Here is a 24,217-nt window from a genome sequence, read left to right as displayed (position 1 = left end):
TTCTGCGATATGGTTTTTCAATTTTGTTGTCCGGGTGGAAAATTGGAGAAATTCAGGAGAATGGTGGCTCTGGGAGATTTTTGGGAGGGGCACTGAAATTCGGGATTCTCCCGGAAAAATCGGGAGGGTTGGCATGTATGGTTGTGGCAACATCACTAACCTTGTCAAACACCTCAGAGTAAATCATATCACAGAATATGACAAGCGTATGTTGAGACGAACTGAAGAGGAGGACAGGGACAGGTGCTGCTAGGGCGAGACAGACGTCTCTCATGGAGTTCTTTAGTGCTGCAGGCAGGCAACGTGTTCAAATATGCACAACTTCAGGTTTTTATTTCTATATGATGAACTCTGCATTATTAAGTGATAAGAACAAGTAATCTGATGTCCTGTAATCATTATGACGCTATAATTTGAGATACAATTAATAAAATAAGTTTTTGTACAAAGTATTGGTAAATGGCCTATATAGCGCTTTACTAGTCCCTAAGGACCCCAAAGCGCTTTACATATCCACCCATTCACAAACTGGTGATGGCAGCTACATTGTAGCCACAGCCACCCTGGGGCGCACTGACAGAGGCAAGGCTGCCGGACACTGGCACCACCGGGCCCTCTGACCACAGTAGGCAACGGGTGAAGTGTCTTGCCCAAGGACACAATGACCGAGACTGTCCAAGCCGGGGCTAGAACCGCCAACCTTCCGATTACAAGGTGAACTTCCAACTCTTGAGCCACAATCGCCCCATCGGTATCGGATCAGTATCGTCGATACCACCCTGAATATTACTTGGTATCGGATCGGAAAGGAAATCAGTGGTATCGCACATCACTATCATTTACGGTGTGTAATATAGACTGATTGTGGTTTGGTTAGATGACAGCAGATACGACCTGATATGGTTTTTCAACCATAGTGATGGAAAGCTTGGTATCCTTTCTTCATCTTCTTGTTCTTCTTTGTGCCACAGTGGGTCACCTGCCTCCATCTTGCCCTATCTCTACCATTCTTTCCTGTAACATCAACCCTCTGTGAATCTTTCCTGCAATCTACCTTCTTAACTCCTGCGTGGCAGCTCCATATTCAACATCCTTTGCAAAATATATCTACCACCACTCCCCTGCAGATGGCCGAACCTTTTCCCTTTAACTTTGTCTCCAAAATGTTCAACCTGAGCTTTCCCTCTGATGTATTCATGTCTAATCCTAACCAACCTCGTCACTCCCAATGAAGACCTTAGCATTTTTAACTCTGTCATCTCTAGTTCTGCCTCCTGTCTTTTTGTTGGTGCATTGTTAATTTCGTTGACTAATAATTTTCATAATAGTTTTTGTCAACCTTTTTTTTCTGACGAAAACACAACTGTGATAACACGATGACAAAAACTATGATGAAACTTATTGACACTTTCATCGAGTAATAAAAATGAGATGTAAATGTTCTGGAGTGATGAGATCCAATTAAAACTAATTAAGATGTGTAGAAAGAGGGGATGAGTTTGGAAGTGATCCAAGCAGAAGTTATCTCCCTATGCAGTAAGGTTAGTTTGGTAGAGATGCTCCCGTGCTCCTTGTTTCTCATGAAAAGGTGACAAAATGTGAATACCTGGAAGTATATAGTATCAAATGTGCACATTCCACATTTGATGAAAAAGCAGATAAGATACTTTATAAACCGTGAGGAGCAACTCTCACTGGTTCAAAACACAACGTACTTTATGCTTTAGTCAACTGAATCAACTTCAGATTCACTGTAGCTCTACTATATTTTATTCAGTCAACTAAAAATAGACTCAAAGAATTTAGATGCCTTAATTAATTGAGTAAAACTACATCAAAGTTTTCTGTCAAAATGAATGCTGCTGACTGTTAGGGTGCCTGGGTCATCAACGCAGTTTTGAGTTTTCATTATTATTGAACTTTGATTTTGATATTATTTATCATTTCTAGTCTTTGGTTTCTTTATTAGAGCTCTGTCTTCTGGTTTCTGTCTGTGTTCCATAGTTACTCTCTCTCCCCTGGCTGCTGTGTCCCCTTGTCAGGTCTGCGTCTTTGTGTTATGTTTCCTGTTTTACTTTGAAGTCCGTGTCTCATATTTTGCCTCATTGCGGTTTATTTCAATCAATCAATCAATCAAAATTTATTTATATAGCACATTTTTAAAGACCGAAGTACACCAAAGTGCTTTCCAGTAAAATCATGATACAGATAAAAATCAAAATATAAAATATAAATTACAGATATAAATAAAATATAAAATAATTACATAATCTAAATGCAAAGCTAGATGTAAATTACACTAATTCACCTTGAATGCCAAGTTAAACAAATACGTTTTTAGACGTGATTTAAAAGACTGAATGGAATCTGATGCGCGAATATGAAGAGGAAGAGTATTCCATAACCTGGGTGCAGCAAAGGCAAAGCACGGTCTCCTCTGGTCTTCAGCCGAGACCTAGGTTGCACTAAGAGCAGCTGGCCCGATGATCTTAGCGCTCTCTGAGGGCTATACAGACAGAGGAGATCAGCTAGGTAGTCAGGTGCCATATTGTTAAGAATTTTATAAGTAAACAATAAAATTTTAAAATCAATTCGGTATTTAATAGGAAGCCAGTGTAAATTTGCCAGAACAGGGGTGATAGAATCGTACTTTCTAGTGCCGGTCAAGAGACGTGCTGCGGCATTTTGGACCAGTTGCAAACGCTGAAGAAGAGAAGATTGTAGACCCAAGTAGAGAGAATTACAATAATCCAGTCTTGAAGTGATGAAAGCATGAATGAGTTTCTCCAGATCTTTGTGTGGTATGTAAGGTTTAGCCTTAGAAATTAGGCGTAGTTGGTGAAAGCTGGTTTTTACCACAGTAGAGACCTGTTTATCTAGTTTGAAGGAGCTATCCATGAAAACTCCAAGATTCCTGGCAGTATCAGTGAGGCGGTTAGCAACAGGCCCGAATGTGCCAGTCAGTTGTCCCAGAGGCATATTTCTATCAAAAACAATCATTTCTGTCTTCTTTTCATTTAAAGTAAGAAAGTTACGTGATAACCAGTCTTTGACATCGCTCAGACAATCAAACAGAAGATGTAGTGAAGATGAAACATCCCCAGTCAGGTGGAGGTAGATTTGAATATCATCAGCATAGCAGTGAAAAGAGACATTATGTTTTTCAAAAATGGAGCCCAAGGGCAGCATATACAGAGAAAACAACACAGGACCCAATACCGACTCCTGGGGCACACCACACCGAAAAAGGGCAGAAGAAGAGGAATATTTTCCCATCATGACAGAGAACGACCTCAAACATTTAGTGAACAATTAAGCAAATACAGGTAATCTGCAATAAATTACAGGTAGTAAGAAAATAAACTACTAACTCTTTTACGCTGCGTCCGCACCTACACGGGTGATTTTGAAAACACAGCTGTTTCGTCCACGTAAACGGCGTTTCAAATCACTGAAAACTGAGATTTTTTAAACTCCTTTTTTGCGTTTACGTGTGGACGAGGAATACAGAGTTCGTCACGCAGCGTCAAAGGTATGTGCCTTTTTTCACGTCACGCTGTGGCCACGTTATTGTTTACATGAGATGAATTGCAGAATGGCAGATATTCAGATCAACCGTATTTTGTCTCTATCTGCAGGTTTACACACAGTTACTGTCCCTCCATTTACAAAGGCAGAGGCGTCACAGTGTGATTGTTTTACACACAGTAAATTTCCCAGTGTTAAATCAGCAGTGTTAAAGTGTATTTACTCTAATAGAGTCATTATAACAACAGCTGGAGCAAAACGCCCCCCAGTGTGGGTGATGATTCCTGGAGTTAAAAGAGACAGTGTCAACGTTACTCTAGAAAGCTCCTCCCACCACAGACTGGTTTTCAAACCAAGAGGATTTTTCACGACGCCATTTTCTTCACATCAGTTGCAGGGTAAGTTGTTCATATTTACTTTTTTTTTTTTTTTTAATTCATATTTTTATTAAGGTTTCAAAAGCAGGCATTCACAGTATGTACATCATGTAAGCATTCTTCATACTTAGGTTATCTGCCTTGAATACTGAAATAGTATTTTAATTTACATCCAAGTCATAAGGGAAGAATACTTACAACGATAGAAGTAATTGAAACCATCACATAATCCGAAAATCAAAAAACAAAAAACAAAACTAACAAACCTAAGAAAAGAGAAAAAAAAAACAAAACAAAACAAAAAAAAGAAACAAAAAACAAAAAACAAAAAACAAAAAAAAAAAAAAACCAAAAAAAAAACACGGATGTGTTGGTATGGGGTGATCCTATAAATATATATACATACATCATAATTATTGGTTTGTAATAGTAAAATCTGGCCTATGAGGCGTGATATATTTAACCCAGTTTTCCCAATATGATGTAAATTTCTCCAGCTTGTGGTTAACAGAAGCTGTTATCTTTTCCATGTTATAAATTTCCATTGTGATTTCCATCCATGTACTTATGTTTGGGCTCTCTGGGGATAACCATTTTCTGGTGATATTCTTTTTACAGGCCACCAATAAAATATTTATTAAATGTTTATCATATTTAGGCCATTCCTGAGGTATATATCCAAAGAACATAGTCTTACTCTCGAGAGGTATTTCACGTTTAAAGATATCCTGTAAGGCATTATGTATTTCTCTCCAATAATCCCTCAAGATTGAGCAGTCCCAGAAAATATGGTAATGATTTGCACTTTGATTTCCACAGTTCCTCCAACAAGCAGGGGGTTATCATCATAATGAGACTTCTGAGAAGGTGTTATAAAGTATCTAATTAGGCACTTCCAGCCAAATTCCCTCCACTTTTGTGAGCTGGTACACATCCACTGATATCTCCATATTGCCGTCCATTCTTCCTCTAATATTTTTATCCCTCCTTCCTTCTCCCATTTTGTTCTAATATATGAAGTCGAATGTGGTTTCAAATCCATTAGACCCTTATAGAGACATGATACAATTCTATCAATAGTTTCTGAGTTATAGCTTTTTATAAACAGTTCCATCAAGCGTGTGTTTATCATTGTTACGTTTCTCATCTTCGTGTCGGCATAGTGCCTTAACTGCAGATATCGATAGAAGTCTTCTTTTTCTAATGAAAATGTTTTTCTAAGCATGTCAAAGCTGAACAATTTTCCATCCTTCATTATACTGCACAGGGCTGTTATGCCCTTACCTGTCCAGTCCTTGAATCTAGAATCCAGTTCATTAGGTTTGAACTCTGAGTCGTAAGCACACCATTTAAGAACTGTAATATTGGTCTCGAGTTTATATTCCTTTATAATAGTTCTCCATGTTTTAAGGGTCTTTTTCACCCACATGTTATCAGTATTTTTTATATAGGTTTGTAAGTTATTGTCAGCTAGAGTTGCCTGAATAGGTATAGACAGCATTTGTTCCTCAATGGTTTTCCATTGGGCAGTGTATGATTGGTTACACCAGCATATTATTGCTCTCATCTGTGCTGCAAAATAATAATATCTGAGGTCAGGGAGGCCCCATCCTCCCTTTTGCTTAGCCAGCTGTAGTGTTTTAAGGCGAACCCTTGGTCTTTTAGCTTGCCATATATATTTAGATAACATTTTATCCCACTCATTAAATTGACTTTGGTTAATCTCTATTGGTAGGGTTTGAAATAGATACAAAAATCTTGGCAATACATTCATTTTAATAGAATCAATTCTTGAATTAAAACTAAAGAAAGGAATTAAATTCCATCTTACTATATCTTCCTTTATTTTTTTGTATAAGGGTAGGTAGTTCTGTTCGAATAGTTTTGTAAGGTCTTTCGGTAAATTTATGCCTAAATATTTAAAACACTCCGTTTGCCATACCAGAGAGTAGCTACATTTTATTTCTTCTGGTGGGCTGTAGTTATATGAGAGTAGCTGGGTTTTACCTATATTAATTTTATAGCCTGATAATTGGCCGTATTGTTCAAATGACTGCATCAGCTTGGGTAAAGAATATGTTGGGTGTCCAAGGTAAATCAAAATGTCATCCGCGTAGCAAGCCAGTTTATATTGTGTCCCTTTGATAAAAATTCCCTTAATGTCCTTATTTTGCCTGATGGATTGAGCTAGTGGTTCCAAGTATAGTGCAAAAAGTAACGGTGACCATGCACAGCCCTGTCTAGTGCCCCTTTTTAGGGTAAAACTGTTGGATAGGCATCCATTAATTTTGATCCTGGCTGTAGGATTATCATATAATGCTTGTATCGTTTTAATAATCATATCATGAAAGCCAAATTTATATAGTACCCTGTAGAGGAACTTCCAATTGACAGAGTCAAAGGCTTTTTCAGCGTCTACACTCATCACAATTGCTTTGATTTTGTGTTTTTGTATATGGTCCATAATGTGTAGTGTCTTTCGTATATTGTCCTGTGTTTGGCGTTGATGTATGAAACCTGTTTGATCATTACATATCAGTGGTGGTAGGAACTCTTCTAGCCGTTTGGCCATGATAGATGTGAAAAGTTTATAGTCCACGTTAAGAACAGAGATTGGCCTGAAAGATCCACATTCCATTTTATCTTTGCCTTCTTTTGGTATAACTGAAATAATTGCCTCCTTCCAACTGGGGGGCATTTGTGCCTTTTTCAAAACCCAATTCAATGTAGGCAGTAAGACAGGTATCAGTTCCTTTTTAAATTCTTTATACCACTCTGCCGTGTAACCATCTGGTCCTGGTGATTTACTTAATTTAAGCCTATTAATTGCAGCTTTTAATTCTTCCTCAGTTATATTCATTGTCATTGCTTGATTTTGTTCTTCATCTAGAGTGGGTAAGTCTAGAGAGTTCAGAAAGCTATCCATCTGAGCTTCAGTCCCGCCCGGGGCTTCAGAGTATAGGGTTTTATAAAATCTTTCAAAGGCTTCCTGTATTTCATTTAATTTATTTTTTATCACTTTTGTACTTGGGTCCCTAATTTTATAAATTGTATTTTCTGCTATCTTTTTTTTCAATTTCCACGCCAATATTTTGGTAGATTTAATGCCACTTTCATATTGTCTCTGTTTCAAAAACATTAAATCTTTCTTGATTTCTTGTGTGGCATATTTACTTATTAAACCAACAATTCGACATTTTAAGCACAGGTAGCACGTTAAAATAAGGTTACATTCCTTTTGTCCATGTTTATTATATATTTCATTTTGTACCAGAAGCAAATGTGACACTATCTGTATGCTAATGTAAGGTTGTTAATTAGCTAAAAAAGTTGACTGATATCAGTGTTGGACTGTAAGGCTTGTTATCAAAATTTATTTCAGTGTGTAGTGGTGATTGTGTTGTGTTCTAGCATGTTCGAAATTCCATTAAATGAAACCCTCCATGTGTTGGGATCTACATATTAACATTAGCTAGCTAACTAGCATTTTGGCTAACCTCAGTGCGCGGGCAATTCGCTAGTTATCGTTAAATTTTAAATCACCTAACTCAAGCATTAACTAATTAAAATTGTACACTAAATGTTACATCTTTCTTTTTTTCTTTTTTTGATACCTAGGTACCAGATATAGAGGTCGTTTTTAGTAAGGTTATTGTCTTATTTTAACTCGGCTGTCTTCAGCAATTTTACAGTTACAGGATTACAACCAGCAGGTGTTATAAGCTTGATAAAATATCCAAAATGTCCAGGATTCAGTTTTTAATGCATTTTTTTAGTAGTTTGAATTTAAGATGACAGCGTTTGTATTTATTGGGAGTTGATGGTATTGACAAAAGTTACCCTGCTGCTTTCCATTTTGGTTACCAGACTGTTCAGTATGTTAAACTAAAGATGAACAAAATACTGACTCCCTAGTGCTAAGTTAGGTCAGACAAATGGTAAAAAGTAGTAGTTATTATTTTAGTTTTGTATTGAGGATTATATCTTGACACCTTGTTACACTGACATAAAAGTAACATACAGTGTAAGAAATCACATTGCAAGGCTGTTTATGGGACTGTTTTAATATTCACATTTTCTGTTTACTGTAGTTCAATGAAGAGCACTGACTATAAGAAATTACTGTCTACAGGAAGCATGCTGCTTAAAGCAAAACTCGGAGGTGTGCAGAAATTTGTTAGAGTATCTGAGCCAAGCCTTAAGGAGTTTTTGATTGCCGGTAAGAAACCAACATTGTATTAAAAAGGTGTACAAGAGGCTTTAAGTTCTTTTTGTTATTTAGTCTCTTCAAACTGCATTTTATGATTAATTGAAAATGATCTGTGTTTTGGAAGCATCTTAGTTATGAATGTATATTTAGTGGGGGGGGAAACTGCATAATGTGAGTGTCACTCCTTTTAATCTACCACTTATCAAGCATGTTAGTGGCGCTTAATAATTTAGCCTTTGTTTATCTGACTCATTTTTGAAAGAGTATCTTGAAATGATCTTTATTTTAAGCTACAAAACATTAAATGTCATGTCTTTTTGTTTACACAAACTTGTGTGCTTGTTTCCAGCATTTGCAAAGTTTGGTGCGCCAGCCGTAACAGAAGGAGTGAAAGTTTTTGATAGTTCAGGGACTGAGTTGGATGAGGATGTTTTTGAGGATATAGTAACAGATCCCTCAACCGGGGTACTAACCATCAAATATGAAACAGGTTTGTTTGAGTGATTTGTGTTTCATTGGATGTCTTTTTTTTTTTTTAGTGTCATTATTACATTGTTTAATCAAAGAGTGTATAAAATGAGTCTATGGAGGGACCATGTAAACTAATTTGTTTTGCTCCTATTTTTAAGGTCTGGAAACATCTGTTGCAGAAGTGTCTCCTGAGCGGTTCCAGTTATCATCGCCACATTCATCAGATTCACAGGATACGGTCATCCTTTCAGACAGCCCTTTGAGGAAACGTCAGAAGCTGGATGCAGAAGCTAAGCAAGTAAGAGTTAACAGATTTCCACATTCTTCTAATAGTGTCTTTTTTGTTTGTAGTTTAAGTGTTCTGAACTGTAGTGGTTATATCAACATGTAGAATGTTTTTATTGTGTTTTCCAGTTGGTGGAATCCATTCTCACAAGCAAACCTGGTGGAGAACGTATAATAAATGAGTACAATCGGACCAAGTCCCTGGTGGATGAAACCAGAAGAAAAATGGTCAACATACTGGTAGCTGACATGACAGAAAAAAATGGGTAATTTATTTCTGGCCCTGTGATTTTTACTATCATTTTCAAATTATTTTAAATCTCTATTAATTCCAGCGAAGCTGACTAGTTCTTTTCCTTTTGATCTTGCAGTACATCACCACCACGGCAGGTAAAAGAAATGTATGCCAGAGGAACTGTAACCTTTTTCCCTTACCTCAGTGACCCGTACTCAAAAAATGGCTATGTAAGTAGCTAACAGCAATAACTGATACAACTAAAATCAAAATTTTAAATCCTGCCAAAATGTATGTCCTTATCAACTGTTCATGGTCACATAACTTACTGATAAATTAATAAACAAAATGTCTGTATATGTCACTCTCCAAGGAACATTATTATGATGGCGAGAGTGGCACTGGGTACTTGGCCTGGAGGATTAAAACCATACAGAGATGCACTGCTAAAGAGAGGCGATTAACATCTGGAGGTAACACTTATAATTCAGTGGAAACGTATAATACAGTTCCAAATTGTGGTTCTGTATTAATAATGGTTATCAAATGTTATTATTAGTTTTGATAAAGTTGTATTTCATATTGTCTAGCACCAGGAGATGGATCATCGGGTGAAGACCAGTGTGGTGGACCAACTGTCAGACGAGAGTTGCAGTTTGTTACAGAGAACGTGCTGAGTGAGGATGAGTGTAAGGAAGCAATCGCTCTGATGAAACATTCAGCTGATGAAGACACAGTCAAGAAGAAGATGAAGTTGACATTTGTTTATCGACACAACATGGTCCTTGACCCCCTGCTGTCAAGCAACATACTGTCTGTGTTTCCACGTTTCAAAGATATCAAAGGCTTGGTGAATATTTTTCATTACGTTGACAATGTAAACACATTTTATTTTTTGCAGATAGCAGATATAATTCTCTGTTCTCTATCCCTGTTACAGATCGAACAGGATTTTGTACTGATGTTTGGTGAGGATGTATCAGGCAGGTTGCTGGAGAGGTGGCCAACAACATTCAAAAGATAGATTATCCAACAAGGCAGAAAGCTTCCTTCTACCAGTGACCTGGAAGAACTCTTGCTGGCAGCTGACTCTCCTGAGGATGCCACTGAAGTTAATGCTGACATTGGTGAGCTGTTATTTCTTTAATTAGAACATTCACAGGATATATAATGTTTGTCACAGAACAGCTGTCCTTTTGTATTTTGGGTCTACTCAAACATTTTGTCAATGCAGATGCATTGAAATTTGTTATTGATGAGGATGATTCAACTTTATTAAAAACAAATATATTTTTTCAGGCTGAGACAGTGACCTCTCAGCGATTCTATTGCTATTACATTTGATTCCACCATCTGGTCAGGGTCGGAAGAGACCAGGAAAGGTGTCAGCTTCTCAAGCAGAAAGGCATCTTGTGGTCTTCAAGAAGGTTTGTTTCTTTTCTATTTTTATGGTATGAATTACCAGTTTAAGAAACACTTGATTCTTATTGCCTGTCTGTATTTGTCTTTTCAGACTGGAACAAATATCCAAGAGCACCTTGATGCCATCACTACCAGCACTCAACCCTACCTCCTGGCTGTTGGGGTGAAAAAGCATGACATCCACCAGTTCTTCATTATTCTTGACAAGAATGCCATACCATGCAAGTCTACCTCTTCACTTGGTGCTTTTGATGAACTGTTTAAAGCACATTTTGTGTTTGGCACATCTTACAACACCATGCTTCACAACATGTACACGTTCATCCAAACCACTGTGTACAATATAGATGTTGGCAAAATCAAAGAAAGTCCCAGAGTTGCTGAAATAAGGACAAGGTTGCTTCGTTAGGGCTTGAAGGTTAATTCTCCATCATGAAGTGTTTTGTCTGTCAAGCTGAGTTTACTGGTTCAAACATGCTTGTTAGGCATTTACGGTTAGTCCATGGTTACTTACCTGGAAGAAACCTTCGCCTTAAATGTGCCCAGCGTGACTGTGGCTGTGTGTTTGGCACTTTTTCAGGTTTTAGAAAACATTTAAATACCAAACACCTTAACTATTTCGACCAACAGGCTGACACTGATGTTAATTTACAGCCTGATGTGGCAGTTAAAGAAGTTGGCACTACAGGGCAGGTGGTGTCAACTAATGTAGAAGAAACACCCACAACATCTGAAATGTTGAAAAGTTCAAATAAGAGCACTTTGGATATGTGTGCCTCTACTGTTGCACAGCTCAGGGCAGCTGGATTAAGCCAATCTACTGTGAATAGTTTTGTCTCCTCAATGGAGGAAGTGTTTTTTGAGATTCATACTCAGGCTAAAGATGCAGCTTTACAGGGCTTACCTTCACAGGACACTTCAAGTAAAAAGAAATTAGAGCAGTCATTCAAAAACTTTGAAAACCCATTCACACTGTTAAATTCAGAAGCTAAACGAAATAGGCACTTTAAACAAAAATGGGCAACTGTTGAACCTGTTGAAATGGTGCTTGGCACAAGATTTGACAGTAGAAGAAACAAGATCACAGGGACTTTTGATCAAGTCATTGTAACCGATAGGTTTGCATATGTTCCTATTTTGGAAACACTGAAAACTATCTTTCAAAACCACCATGTTGTCGACATGTTCAAGTCGAGGAATATGTCCAGAGAAGGTGTGTATGCAGACTTAATCGATGCTGCCTATGTTAAAAGATGTCCCCTATTTTCTGCAGAAAAAGATGCCTTACAAATTCAACTGTTTTATGATGACTGAATCCCCTGGGCTCTAAAAAGGGTGTACATAAATTAGGTGCAATATACTTTACACTAAGGAATTTTCCTCCAATCTTTAATTCGTTGTTGGTCAATATTCATTTGTGTGCTCTTTTTCATGCACAAGACTCAAAGCGTTATGGCTTTAATTCAATCCTTGAGCCACTTGTCAATGATCTGAAAGTTCTTGAGACAGAGGGACTGAAACTTCCCATGTTTAAACACTTGGTTCATGGCACTGTAATCCAGGTCACTGGGGACAATCTTGGCTTGCATAGTCTGTTTGGGTTCGTGGAGTCATTTGCAGCTCGATATTGTTGTCGTTTTTGTCTGCTTGAGAAGGATTGTTTTCAAAGTGTGTTCTGTGAAGATGATTCTGGTGTTGCACTAAGAACTCTTGATATGTATAAGCAGCACTGTGAAAGTGTACAAAGAGATCCTACGCTACCTCATGTATGTGGTGTGAAACGCACTTGTCTCTTGAATTCACTTAAATATTTCAACACAGCCAACAATTTTTCTGTAGATATCATGCATGACATTTTGGAGGGAGTTGCTCAGTTAGAGGTGAAACTTGTGCTGCAGTACATTCAGGAGAACTTCCTAAGTGCTGAACAACTTGCTGGTAGAATACATGCCTTTTACTATGGCTTCAATCAGCAGCGAAATCGCCCACCAAGGGTAAAGTTGTTTGATGGCAGTAATGATTTAGGACTAAATGCAATTCAATCTTGGTGCTTATTGCGTAATGTACCTTTGATGTTTGGCGATTTGGTACAGGTGGGTGATAGCTACTGGCATCTTCTACTTCTGCTTCTACAAATTGTCAATATTGTGTTTTCACCAGTGCTGTCAGAAGGTATGACCATCTACCTCAAACATTTAATTATTGATCATCATCAGCTCTTTAAGCAGTTATTTCCTACACTCAGTCTCCTACCAAAGCATCACTTCATGATACATTACCCTCGCAGTATACGAAATATTGGCCCAATTCTGCACATGTGGTGCATGCGTTACGAAGCCAAACATAACTTCTTTAAGAAGCAATTAAAAAGCTTTAAAAACATTACAATGACATTGGCCAAGAAACACCAAAGTTGTATGGCCATTTATTGGGAGTCTTTTAGCCTCGAAAGATTAGCTTTAGGACCAGGAAAGATGGTGACACTTGGAGAGCTGAAAGAAGGTCCAGAAATTGCTTTAAAATTTGGAGCTGCGTTGTCTACCAGTGTTTTTTCAGCTAAGTGGATAAAACATCATGGTACAGAGTACCGCCCTGTCTTTATCATCTGTACAGAGGTAGTGTCTGAGATTCCAGTGTTTTATAAGATCAAAAGTATTGTTGTGAAAGATGACATTGCATTGCTCTGTGGAAAACTGATGGAAACCCTGTGTTTTGATGACCATTATCATGCATTTAAGGTCAGAATGCACCCCAATATGGTGCTGAAGGTGTTGAACATAAAAGAGCTGTGTTACTTCAAACCATTTGATCTTCAAATGAAGTATGGCACTTCTGATTCCTCCCTGTATGTGGTTCCATATTGTCATTTTATGCCGAACTAAATTCATTGTTTTAAAGTGTTTTATGACTGTTTTTGTGTGTGTAGTGTTTTATGTACACTACATGAGATGTTTTAATATTTTGAGCCTGAGACCAAAATAAAGCTGTTAAACGTATTATCTAGTTGTGGTTTTTGCTTACTTGTTTTATATTTTAAAGCATTATTAGAAACCAGGTTTTCATGCTGGAAGAGGAAGAGTTTTAGTAACACTACTTGGTGTAAAATTAATTTAAAATTTTACTCTATGAGAGCTAATTTTTCACAAGAAAAAGTGTACGAATAACACAGTATAGAGTAACATCAACTCTCATCAGAGTTATTTGAACCCCCAGTGTTAACTTGAAATAACTCAATTCAGTGTTAAAAATCAGTGGAATTTTACTCAAATAGTTAATTTATCACTATGTTAGAGTAAATAATATGACACTACTAGTAGTGTTAGGTTCATTTAACACTCTGCGGTGTTACTCAGTGTTAAATTTTTACTCTATTTAGAGTTAATTTTACTCTAAAATTTTAACACTATAGAAAGAGTTGATTTAACACCAATTCCGAATGGGACCAAATAGACTCGGGACCAGTGTTAAATTTAACTCTTTAAGTGTTATTTTAACACTCCGAATTTTACTGTGCATGTAGTTGTTTTTTCCTGTGTAATAATATTCAACATTGCTATCAATACATTTTTCAAAAAAATGCCTCTCTGTGCAAAATGTGTTCAAAAACATAAACAGCTGTAGGATCCTGTTTGTCTGTGATTTGGAGAGCCCAGCGCTGCTCCCGACGAAGGGAAAATCTGCAGGGAGACCTACCTCATGTTGCGAAATCAGTTTTACCCCGGTTCTTTTTATTCCTCGAGCATCCAGAGATGGCACCGGACTCAGTAGTCATTTTCACAAAACCTTTATTCATCTTTACTCATCTTCATTTATCTTTACTCTTCTTCATTTATCCTCATTTAAGCATGCATCTTCTAGAAGGGAAGACGAGGCCGGTGTCCCTCTCCAAATCTTCACCCCTTTGTTCGTTACAGCCAGCTTTATAGAGGCGTCCCCATCATAAAACCCCCCACGGTGTGCTGCAAACTCTGTGTCTGTATCTATGTGCACGAGCATATGAATGCCTACATGTGCGCTTTCCCACGTGTCTATGTGAGTGCTCGTGTGTGACTGTGTACGCATACCTGTGTGTATGTGTGAGTGCACATGAGTGAGTGTGCGTGTGGATGTGTGTGCGTGACAGTTAAAACACTGTGGGTGTAGGTGACTCCCTAGAGGTCATAAAACCCATCTCCCTTCCAGACCACAGTTATCCAGTTACAAATGTTGAGACCCCCACCCAAACATTCTCTGGGAAATTTCCACTCAGCATTAACTCTTCTCTGTTTTACTTTCACAGTTCAAGTGGGGGAGGGGTCTCCTACAATCTACTCCTAAGTTCATGACACAGTGAGGCCTTTATTATATTGAGGGCAGTGTCTCTACAATAGTTCTACATTCTATGTTAACACATTTCTAAACTCTAAAATCAGCTAAACACTCCTACACCCAGCACTTGTGCAGGTGAAGCCAAAGGGCAGATTTGCTTCACCATATTTTCTAGTCTGTGGCTTAGAATGCTTCATCTCCTCCTTTGCGTTTTGTGTGGGAGCCCCGTGCTAGCAGTGTCCAAGCATTGTTTTTGTTTTTTCCCTTTTCATACCGCGCCCCCCCTGCAATGGCTCCCCCGTGGGGGGCGGGCCCACACTTTGGGAAGGTCTGTGTTAATTCATCTGGTTTTGTCTGTGAAGGTTCTCAGTCATCCAGGTCATCGTAGTCAAAGGAGCTTGCAAAGAAAAGCGTCTGGACTTCTTTAAGTTGCTTGAAGAACTGAAGAAGCTTCTCGGATGAGAGGTGAAACGTCTTCAAGCAACTTAAAGAAGTCCAGACGCTTTTCTTTGCAAGCTCCTTTGACTTATCTGGTTTTGCTTACCTTGTCTCGTTAGCCCTGATTTTTCCCAGCTGTGTTTCCCTCCTGTATCCCATTCCCTGATTGCTCCCTCTGTGTATTTAAGCCCTGTGTTTCTCTTGTCTGTGTTGTGATCACCCACATCCCACACTGTGCCAACCTTCCCGTTCACTCTAGCTATCTTTCTGCCACAAATCACCCCCTCCACTCATCTCCACCCACTCCACCCTGGCTCTTTCTTTTGTGAACTGTGAATTGTTACGCATGGTTAGCCCCAGGTCTTTAAACTCATCCATCTTCTCTGCTCCTTGCATCTTTACTGTTTTTTTTTTTTTTGCCTGTCCCGTTTGGCTCTTTTGCCATCAGATTTATTGTCTAAAGGTGAAGAAAGATGCCCAACGGATTTACTTTACCAAATAGACCATCCCAGCCTTGCCATAATGGTCCATTTGATTCACCTTTTATTGTTTATTTTATTTTTTATTTTCACTTGCTGAATACGGGACAGACTTGACTGAGGAAAAGAGAAGGGAGAAAGAAAGAGGGAAAGAAAAACAGCAGATAAGATAAAGGGCAAAAAACAAAAACTAACAAAATAAGCAGACAAAAAAATCCATATAACAATCACCTGGATCACCTGTTGAGAATGAAAAAAGAAAACAAGCAGAAGAGAACAAGAGTAATAGAATAAACAACATCACAATGATATATGGGAATATGACAGTAAATACTAAATATTAAACATTATTGTGCAGCACATAAGATCAACAGCACACAGTGTGCTTTGAGGTAGGAGCCAAAAAGGGTGTAGTTTGTGGGTGTGATCACCCGTGTGTACACCTGTGAGCATGGACGCGCTTGTTTTTTTTTTTTTTAAAAGGTTCCTTCATGTAATGATCTGCTAGAGGGTGTGGGGGGGCCACAGCCCCGTCCTCCAGGGCATGAAGCAGGTATGGAGGAGATCAAAACTCTAGACATCCAGAGGCCCCCAGAACACAAGAGACCAAGGAAGACCAACAGAGGGGCAGCTGCGCCACTGTCCCAGAAAGAGCTGAGGAGAGTCCCAGATGAGGGGTCACTCAGCAGCCGCGGAGCAGAAGCCAGGGGGAGTTGCAGTGACGCGCCCGTGAGCTCCGCCGGCAGCCAGCCGTGCCTGAGTGACCGAGCCCCAGGCCGAGAGGCCGGGGGCACCCCACCTCCGAAGTGGCCCGAGCGAGCCCCAGGCTCCAGGCCCCGATAAGCGGCCACCAAGGAATGAGCCGGTGTGTACCTGGACGCCCATCCCCGGACACAAAGAACCACCAACGCACCGATGTCTGAGGGCGTCCGCCACTGGCAGGGGAAGTGGTGGTGGGGGGAGATAGACCTCCATACCTTGGAGGGCCTGAGATGTCCCCAGAGAGGTGGCGTCTGATACCCAACCTGACATATAGACACATCAATCAAACCCATCGAAGTCCTCATCCTCTGTGTCTGAATTGAACAGCCCTCATGCTCTCATATGCAATTATTCAACACTCAACCACATCGTAGTTTGACATCGTCAAGGCAGCGTAATAAGAGCTGGGGATGGTCTGACCCTGCTTTTAAAGGTAGATAAATCATCAGCAAAACAGTGAAATGAAATGCTGTACTGTGAGAAGATGGAGCCCAATAGCAACAAATAGAGTGCGAACAGGGTGTTGGGTCTGTGTTTCCACAAGCCCCGCTAATTCTAGAGACTTATTCATCATGAAGAAAACAAGACAGTCGATCGATCAATTATTTGCGCAAGGGAGGCCTCGTCTGTGTCCACCACGAAAATGACCCCAGATCTGACCTCCTCCTGCTACCTTTTATTGAGAGACAGTTCACACAAAACACGTCAGAACAAAGCCACGCCCCCTTGGTTCTAAGACAAAGCATTTTATGTATATGTGTGAACTTCTGTAAGAGTGTGTGTGTGTGTGTGTGTGTGTGTGTGTGTGTGTGTGTGTGTGTGTGTGTGTGTCAGACTCCTGCTGACCAAAGGGTCGTAAACCCAGGAAGCTTACATCAAAAGAAACAGATCTTTCAGATAGGATGTATCTACAATAAAACCTCCCCCAGCACAGAGTGGTTGGAGAGGTGGTCAGGATCAATGGAATAGCTTTGATCCTACTGCTTCAAGTAAACAACTGAATGTCAAAGGTCAACAAGAAGAATCATCATTCTCAAAAATCATATGTCACTACAATCCAACTGTATACAGTAGAGATGGACCGATCCGATATTACGTATCGGTATCGGTCCGATACTGACCTAAATTACTGGATCGGATATCGGAGAAAAATAAAAAATGTAATCCGATCCATTAAATATCACGAAAGCACCTCACAAAACTTGCAACACGCCGTAACTCGCCTCAGAACGTTAGCACGTCGGAGCAGTATGCATCACGTGATAGAGCGGCTGTGACATTTGTGACCTGTCGGTGGTCTGGATAGCATGTGGAGCTTCGCTAGCAACCCGGCATTTCATCTCCGACAAAGTTATCCCCGAGAGAAGTAAAGCAAGTGTGTAAGTCCATCTCTGAATGTTTGTAAAGCATTCCTGCGTTAAGCTTAACAAGCGACTGCCTCTTCTTGCTGCTACTTCAATCATGAAACTGCTTAATGATCAGCTGATCGGCTTTTCTGTCGCGACTCCGTCTCTCTGGTTTGTTTTTGGCCCACTTTGCACCAGAAAGAGGAAACCAGCGGCTGAACAACAGCAGCGCTTGATAAGCTGTTGTTAGAATGTATTTATTATTACTTTCTACTCGAGGATCTTTTGTAGCTGACGGCTGGTAACTGTGCAGGGGCGGATCTAGCAAAGTTTAGCCAGGGGGGCCGATAGGGCATTAACAGGGAAAAGAGGGCACAAAGACATACTTTTCTTTCTTATTCTCATTTAAAATGTCTAGCTTTTAATAAATAATTATCTGACACCCAAAGTTTTAATTTGATGTAAAATGAATAGAAGTCAATTACTGTATATAGTAACTATTAAGTCTAATATACCCTAGTAAGCTATAGTACTTTTTCCTTTGGGAAGGTACCATCTGTGCAGTCTGCAATTTTGTTGAAGAAAGATGTTGAATCTATTTAATATTTCTTGAAAAATAATTGATTTCTGTGCATTTTTTTTTTCACACTGCATCAAATTAAGGTTGATTACGTCGATTAAGCATCATGAGGTGGAGCGTGAGGGGTGGTTCCCTATTTTTTATTTATTTATTTTTGTTGTTCCTGGGAGTTGGAACCCTATTAGTTAGGTTGCTTAATATTTATGCTAAGTACTCTTTAAAATACCAGAATAGGGAGGATGGTGTAGGTCTAAGTTTATTAGATTGATCAGTATTGCTGAACTATGAAATATTTTTTTTGTATACAGGTATAACAGAATAGCTTTAGTGTAGTTGTTGTTTTAAACTTGAGTATGAACTTATACAAAATGCAGCAAGATATTTAAAAAACAGTTTTGTTGATTAAAAAACACTATATCGGATTCATATCGGTATCGGCAGATATCCAAATTTATGATATCGGAATCGGTATCGGACATAAAAAAGTGGTATCGTGCCATCTCTAGTATACAGACATAGGTATTTAAACGCATCAGTTGACTTTATTGTTTGTTCATGTGGCTCTCAACTAACTTCAAAGCTGCAGCCTGGTCAACACCCTTCTTTATGACTCCTATCAACCCCCCAAATCTTCTCACTGTAGGCATCCTGTGGGGGTTAGAGTCAACTGGTGAGTTATCTGCATTTACAACTCTTCTCCTGTCCTGTTGTCACCACAGAAAAAGCTTTGTAAAGGAAATTGGATCAAGCTGTTTTGATCTTCTTGGCTCAAAACCTCAAGTGTTCATGATGTAAATGTAGACAAAAGGCTTCTCTGTTTACATCCTTCTTGCAGAAGACAAAATAGGTGATGTTGCACAAATTCCATGGTAAATCTCCAACTTGGACTAATCTATTGCCCTTCATACACATAGGCAATTGACCTGTTTCCAGTTCGTTTAACTGTATAATGTCCTGCAACAAGTCATATTCTTTAAGTCAGACGAGCAGGTCTGTCGTACCAGAGCAGTTCATCTTCCCAGCTACTGGTGAATCAACCTTCCATTCAGGTTCAGAGCAGTTGAAAAGTTGGCAGTGTTCCTGGATGTGTTGCTAAAGCAACCAAACAAACTGTCTCGCTCTCAGTGATGCTATATGGCCACAGTCAAGAAGAATGTGTAGCCAGTGGCATCACAAGCATAACCATTGGTCTCGTTGTTTATGTGAGCGGTTGTGTTCTTAAACTGCCACCAGTAGTTGTTGAAAACCCATGCGGGTACTGGGTGTGGTTTGCTCTGTTCCAGTGCGCTCCCTGTCATCCCACTCAGGGTCCACAGGCTCAAGAAGATGCACAACACATTCCCAGCTTTCCCTCCCCTTTGTACCCGGTCTTCCTGCCACTTACTCCGAGCTGGCCTGGATGTGTGTCACCTTCTTGCAGTGCGCTTGATGTATCCAAGTGTTCCTTCCAGCAATCTTCACTGCTGTGGTCGTCGTCAGCAGCATCCGATATGGACCTTCCCACCATGGACTGGACCAGCACTTCCTCTCCATGGCCTTATCAACATCCAATCTCCAGACTTCAGACTCTGCTCCTGCGGAGAAACAGAATCATCTGGCAGATCATTTGTTCTCATGACTACTTTACTTTTAAACATTTCAAGCATCTAATCTGCTAATATGCTCTCTCTTCTGCTCTTCTATCATCACTACAGAAGACTAGAACTCTAAATGCTCTAACATCTCAAAGAGTCAGACCATTCTCTGTTGGAGTAATCCTCATGTACATCTTAACTAATTCTATACAGTCTAACCATGTCCTGCCTGTCTTCCTAAATCTTAACTTTACTGTTCCATTAGTTCTCTCTGCCTGCAAAAAGTTTTTTTTTTAAAAAGTATTTAATAATCCTAGAGTGAGTATAAACGACTGCTCATCTCCCTCCTGTTGAGACATGGTATAGCCCATGGCTCAAAATAGCAGCAGTCTTATACAAATTATTAGGCAGTATTGGTTCATCACACAGATAATAAACACCAACCTGCAAGCTTGCTCCCTCTGTAAGTCACAACTGTTTTCCTGCAGTAGGTGAGTGGCCCTATATGTCTGCTGATGTTGTACTGCTAAAATGTTAACACCATGTTTAACTAAAGCTGCCTCTTTTGCGATTTTATCTGCAAAAACTTTCCCTAATGCAACTGGATCTTTCCCTCACATGTGTGCTGCACATTTACAAACAGCAATTCTACTGGGTAATAACACTGCCTCCAGCAGATTTTGCAAGAGTTTGGTGTGTTCTGCAGGTTTCCCTGTAGAGGTTGTCACACCTCGTCTCACTCACTGCACTACAAAGAAATGTACAGTAGCAAATACATACTGCCTATCAGGGTATATTGTCTCTCTACAGCTTGACACGCTTCCGTTAAAGCTAGCATCTCTGCTGCTCAAGCAAATATGAAACATGATAGTTGCCCTACATAGATAACTCTCTCTCACTGTCTGCTACAGTAAAACCTGTTCTAGTCTGTCCCTCTGCTGTTGTAAAACTCAAATCATCAAAAAACCAAACCTTTCCCTCAACGAGTGGCACATCTATTAAGTCATCCCTCGGCTTACACTTCTTCTCCTCGCGCTCTCTACTCTCATGAGAAGTGCCCTCCTCCATTGGCAAAAAGGGTTTGACAGATTCTGTCACGGCGAGTGAGATAAGCCGTGTGAAAATAATAAATGAGGATCCAATCGCAGGCAGTCATGAAGATGCGAAGGTGGTTTATTGAACACGAAATAAGGACAAACAGCAAAAGGAGCTCGAACTAAACTATACTGGGAAACAACTAAACTATAGCGCAGAAACCAGAACATGAACATGAAGCAGGGCGAGCAGAGGCAGACGATGGTAGACAGCAGGGTGAACACACGAGCGAGACACGGTGGTTACACAGATGGACCAGCAACTACAATGACGGAGGACATGACGTAAATACACACAGGTGGTGGACACAGCTGGGAACAATCAGTAAGATGAGACAGAGGTAAAACTGAACACACTCACATGAGACGCAGACCTTCACAATAAAACATCACACGCAGGCTCGACATCGAGAGACAGACAGGAGATGACATATGAAACTAAACCCACATCTTAAGCCCAGATAAACAGAAACATGGAACTCTAATAATAGACATCATAATCATCACCCCAACACGACAAGAGAACAAGAACACAATCCCTGATGCAAACTTAAATCAAAACACAATAAACTCAAAATACTGGGTCCCACGGACCCAGAACCGTGACAGATTCAGAATTGTGCACCACTTTATGGTAATATGTGTGGTTGTGAGAGTAACAGTAACATTAAAGGCAAGTGTCTTGTAGGTGAAAGAAATGTAAGTTTAGTCTGCAGTAGTAAACATCTACCTCGTGTGGAACTAACAATGTCAAAAGGTGAAATAAACTATTTCCTGAAACATTGTACAGCTTAAGCTGCTGCACATACTGATCTCACGCATGGAGGTAAAGCATGAGCAACTAGAGGTAATCTTTTAGGATAGTAAGTTACTGGCTTTACTTGTGGAAAAAGTGCTGTTAGTTATTTTACAGTCACCTGGCATTTGTTTTTTTTTGTTTTTTTGTTTTTTTGCCTGTCCTGTTTGGCTCTTTTGCCGTCAGAATTATTGTCTAAAGGCAAACAAAGATGCCCAACGGATTTACTTTACCAAATTGACCATCCCAGCCTTGCCATAATGGTCCATTTGATTCACCTTTTATTGTTTATTTTATTTTCACTTACTGAATACGGGACAGACTTGACTGGAGGAAAGAAGGGGAGAAAGAAAGAGGGAAAGAGAAACAGCTGAGAAGAGGGACGGGGGAGAAGGGCAAAAGACAAAAACCAACAGAATGGGCAGGGAAAAAAATGTATATATCAATCACCTGGATCACCTGCTGAGAAAGAAAAAAGAAAAAAAGCAGAAGAGAACAAGAGTAATAGAATAAACAACATCACAATGATATATGGGAATATGACAGTAAATACTAAATATTAAACATTATTGTGCAGCACATAAGATCAACAGAACACAGTGTGCTTTGAGGTAGGAGCCAAAAAGGGTGTAGTTTGTGGGTGTGATCACCCGTGTGTACACCTGTGAGCATGGACGCGCTTGTTTTTTGTTTTTTAAAGGTTCCTTCATGTAATGATCTGCTAGAGGGTGTGGGGGGGCCACAGCCCCGTCCTCCAGGGCATGAAGCAGGTATGGAGGAGATCAAAACTCCAGACACCCAGAGGCCCCCAGAACACAAGAGACCAAGGAAGACCAACAGAGGGGCAGCCGTGCCACTGTCCCAGTAAGAGCTGAGGAGAGTCCCAGATGAGGGGTCACTCAGCAGCCGCGGAGCAGAAGCCAGGGGTAGTTGCAGTGACGCGCCCGTGAGCTCCGCCGGCAGCCAGCCGTGCCTGAGTGACCGAGCCCCAGGCCGAGAGGCCGGGGGCACCCCACCTCCGAAGTGGTCCGAGCGAGCCCCAGGCTCCAGGCCCCGATAAGCGGCCACCAAGGAGTGAGCCGGTGTGTACCTGGATGCCCATCCCCGGACACAAAGAACCACCAATGCACCGATGTCTGAGGGAGTCCGCCACTGGCAGGGAAGTGGTGGTGGGGGGAGATAGGCCTCCAAACCTTGGAGGGCCTGAGATGTCCCCAGAGAGGTGGCGCCTGACACCCAACCTGACATATAGACACAGACATACAGGCACACACATATACAAACATCCATTCCCACCCTCATGCTCTCATATGCACTTACTCCACACTCAACCAACGTGGAGACAGACATAAAGAGACGTTGTACACACGATCACACTCCCCGAGTGTACTCTACAAACCGGGTCTAGGTACCCTTGCCCCTGGAGGGGGGAACTGCACCCAGACCCCGGTGGTGTTACCGTTTTCCCTGCGGTGGGGGGAGGCAGACCGCCCCGACTCCGCAGCAGCAGGGAGGCCCCACACTCCAGACCGCAGTCGGACGGCCAACTCCTCCTCCCAGCCCCCCCGCTCCAGCAGGCCGCAGAGAATGGGGGTGAGAGAAGACTCCAAACCTCCCTCCACCCGCTCATTGTAGTGTTGATGCATGTGTGTTCTAAGGTGCATTTAAAACCCAGGAGGGCATGGAGCTACCTGCCAGAGAGCAGCAGGTAAGTGCATGGTCCCTCCTGCTAGCCCTCAATGTCTATGTGTATTTAAAATTGAGAGGTGGGCAACGACGCCAGGGGTGGGGTGTACACCCTGATGGTACTTTGGATTCCGTGTATCGTTCCCACCCCCAAGATCCTATATGTATGTGTAATGAGAGTGTGAGTAATGTGAATGTCTAAGTTGTGGGATAAAATTGAGGCAGAGGCAGCCAGAAGGGGACAGGGGGGGGGTAGCCTCCCCTGCACCCTGGTGACATACCCCTACTCCAAGGTCCTGCATGTGTGGGTGGTTGTGGTGGAGCAGGAAGAGGGAGGCAGCTGGAGATGGGGAGGGAAGGAAGGGAGGGGCAAGTGACCCCTCCCTGGGGCCAGCTCCCCCGCTGACCCCAGTAGGCACCCCCATACTCCGCGACCCGCCAGGGAAAGGGGGCCCAGGCCCATCCAGACCGGGGCCCAGTGCAGCAGCGCCTCCCGGCCCCACAGAGCCCGGGACAGTCCACCCAACCCCACCACAGAGAAAACTGTACCCACCCCACCATCCACTCATCTTCCAGACTACATAAGACAATAAACACCCAGGCTGAGATCTTCCTCCACCTCTCCT

At 40.9% G+C, this 24,217-nt stretch overlaps 1 protein-coding gene across 1 annotated transcript; it reads left to right on the top strand.

The window, feature by feature from the left end:
- The first annotated feature begins 1,884 nt into the window (after window positions 1–1,884).
- Window positions 1,885–13,493, top strand: LOC146571830 (uncharacterized). The gene is made up of 11 exons (XM_085275795.1): window positions 1,885–3,926; window positions 8,038–8,124; window positions 8,465–8,605; window positions 8,745–8,884; window positions 9,001–9,137; window positions 9,243–9,336; window positions 9,480–9,579; window positions 9,697–9,956; window positions 10,047–10,233; window positions 10,406–10,533; window positions 10,620–13,493. Exons 1-9 carry the CDS (start codon window positions 3,584–3,586, stop codon window positions 10,128–10,130), a joined length of 1,386 nt encoding a protein of 461 aa, XP_085131921.1. The 5' UTR covers window positions 1,885–3,583; the 3' UTR covers window positions 10,131–10,233; window positions 10,406–10,533; window positions 10,620–13,493.
- The last annotated feature ends 10,724 nt before the right edge of the window (window positions 13,494–24,217 follow it).

Source organism: Mchenga conophoros, linkage group LG6, assembly GCF_057382185.1.
Source record: "Mchenga conophoros isolate Kocher_MC1m ecotype Shallow Benthic linkage group LG6, M_conophoros_male_GT1.1, whole genome shotgun sequence".
Classification (NCBI taxonomy): domain Eukaryota; kingdom Metazoa; phylum Chordata; class Actinopteri; order Cichliformes; family Cichlidae; genus Mchenga; species Mchenga conophoros.
Note: the sequence above shows the minus strand (reverse complement) of the source record. Positions and strands in the feature narration are given on the sequence as shown.

What these genes read in the sequence shown, in the direction of transcription:
- LOC146571830 (XM_085275795.1), top strand. Translation starts at nt 3,584, where the DNA reads ATGAATTGCAGAATGGCAGATATTCAGATCAACCGTATTTTGTCTCTA. An exon ending in AACCATCAAATATGAAACAG is followed by an intron (nt 8,606 to 8,744) that starts GTTTGTTTGAGT and finishes CCTATTTTTAAG; the next exon opens with GTCTGGAAACATCTGTTGCA. An exon ending in GAGGCGATTAACATCTGGAG is followed by an intron (nt 9,580 to 9,696) that starts GTAACACTTATA and finishes CATATTGTCTAG; the next exon opens with CACCAGGAGATGGATCATCG.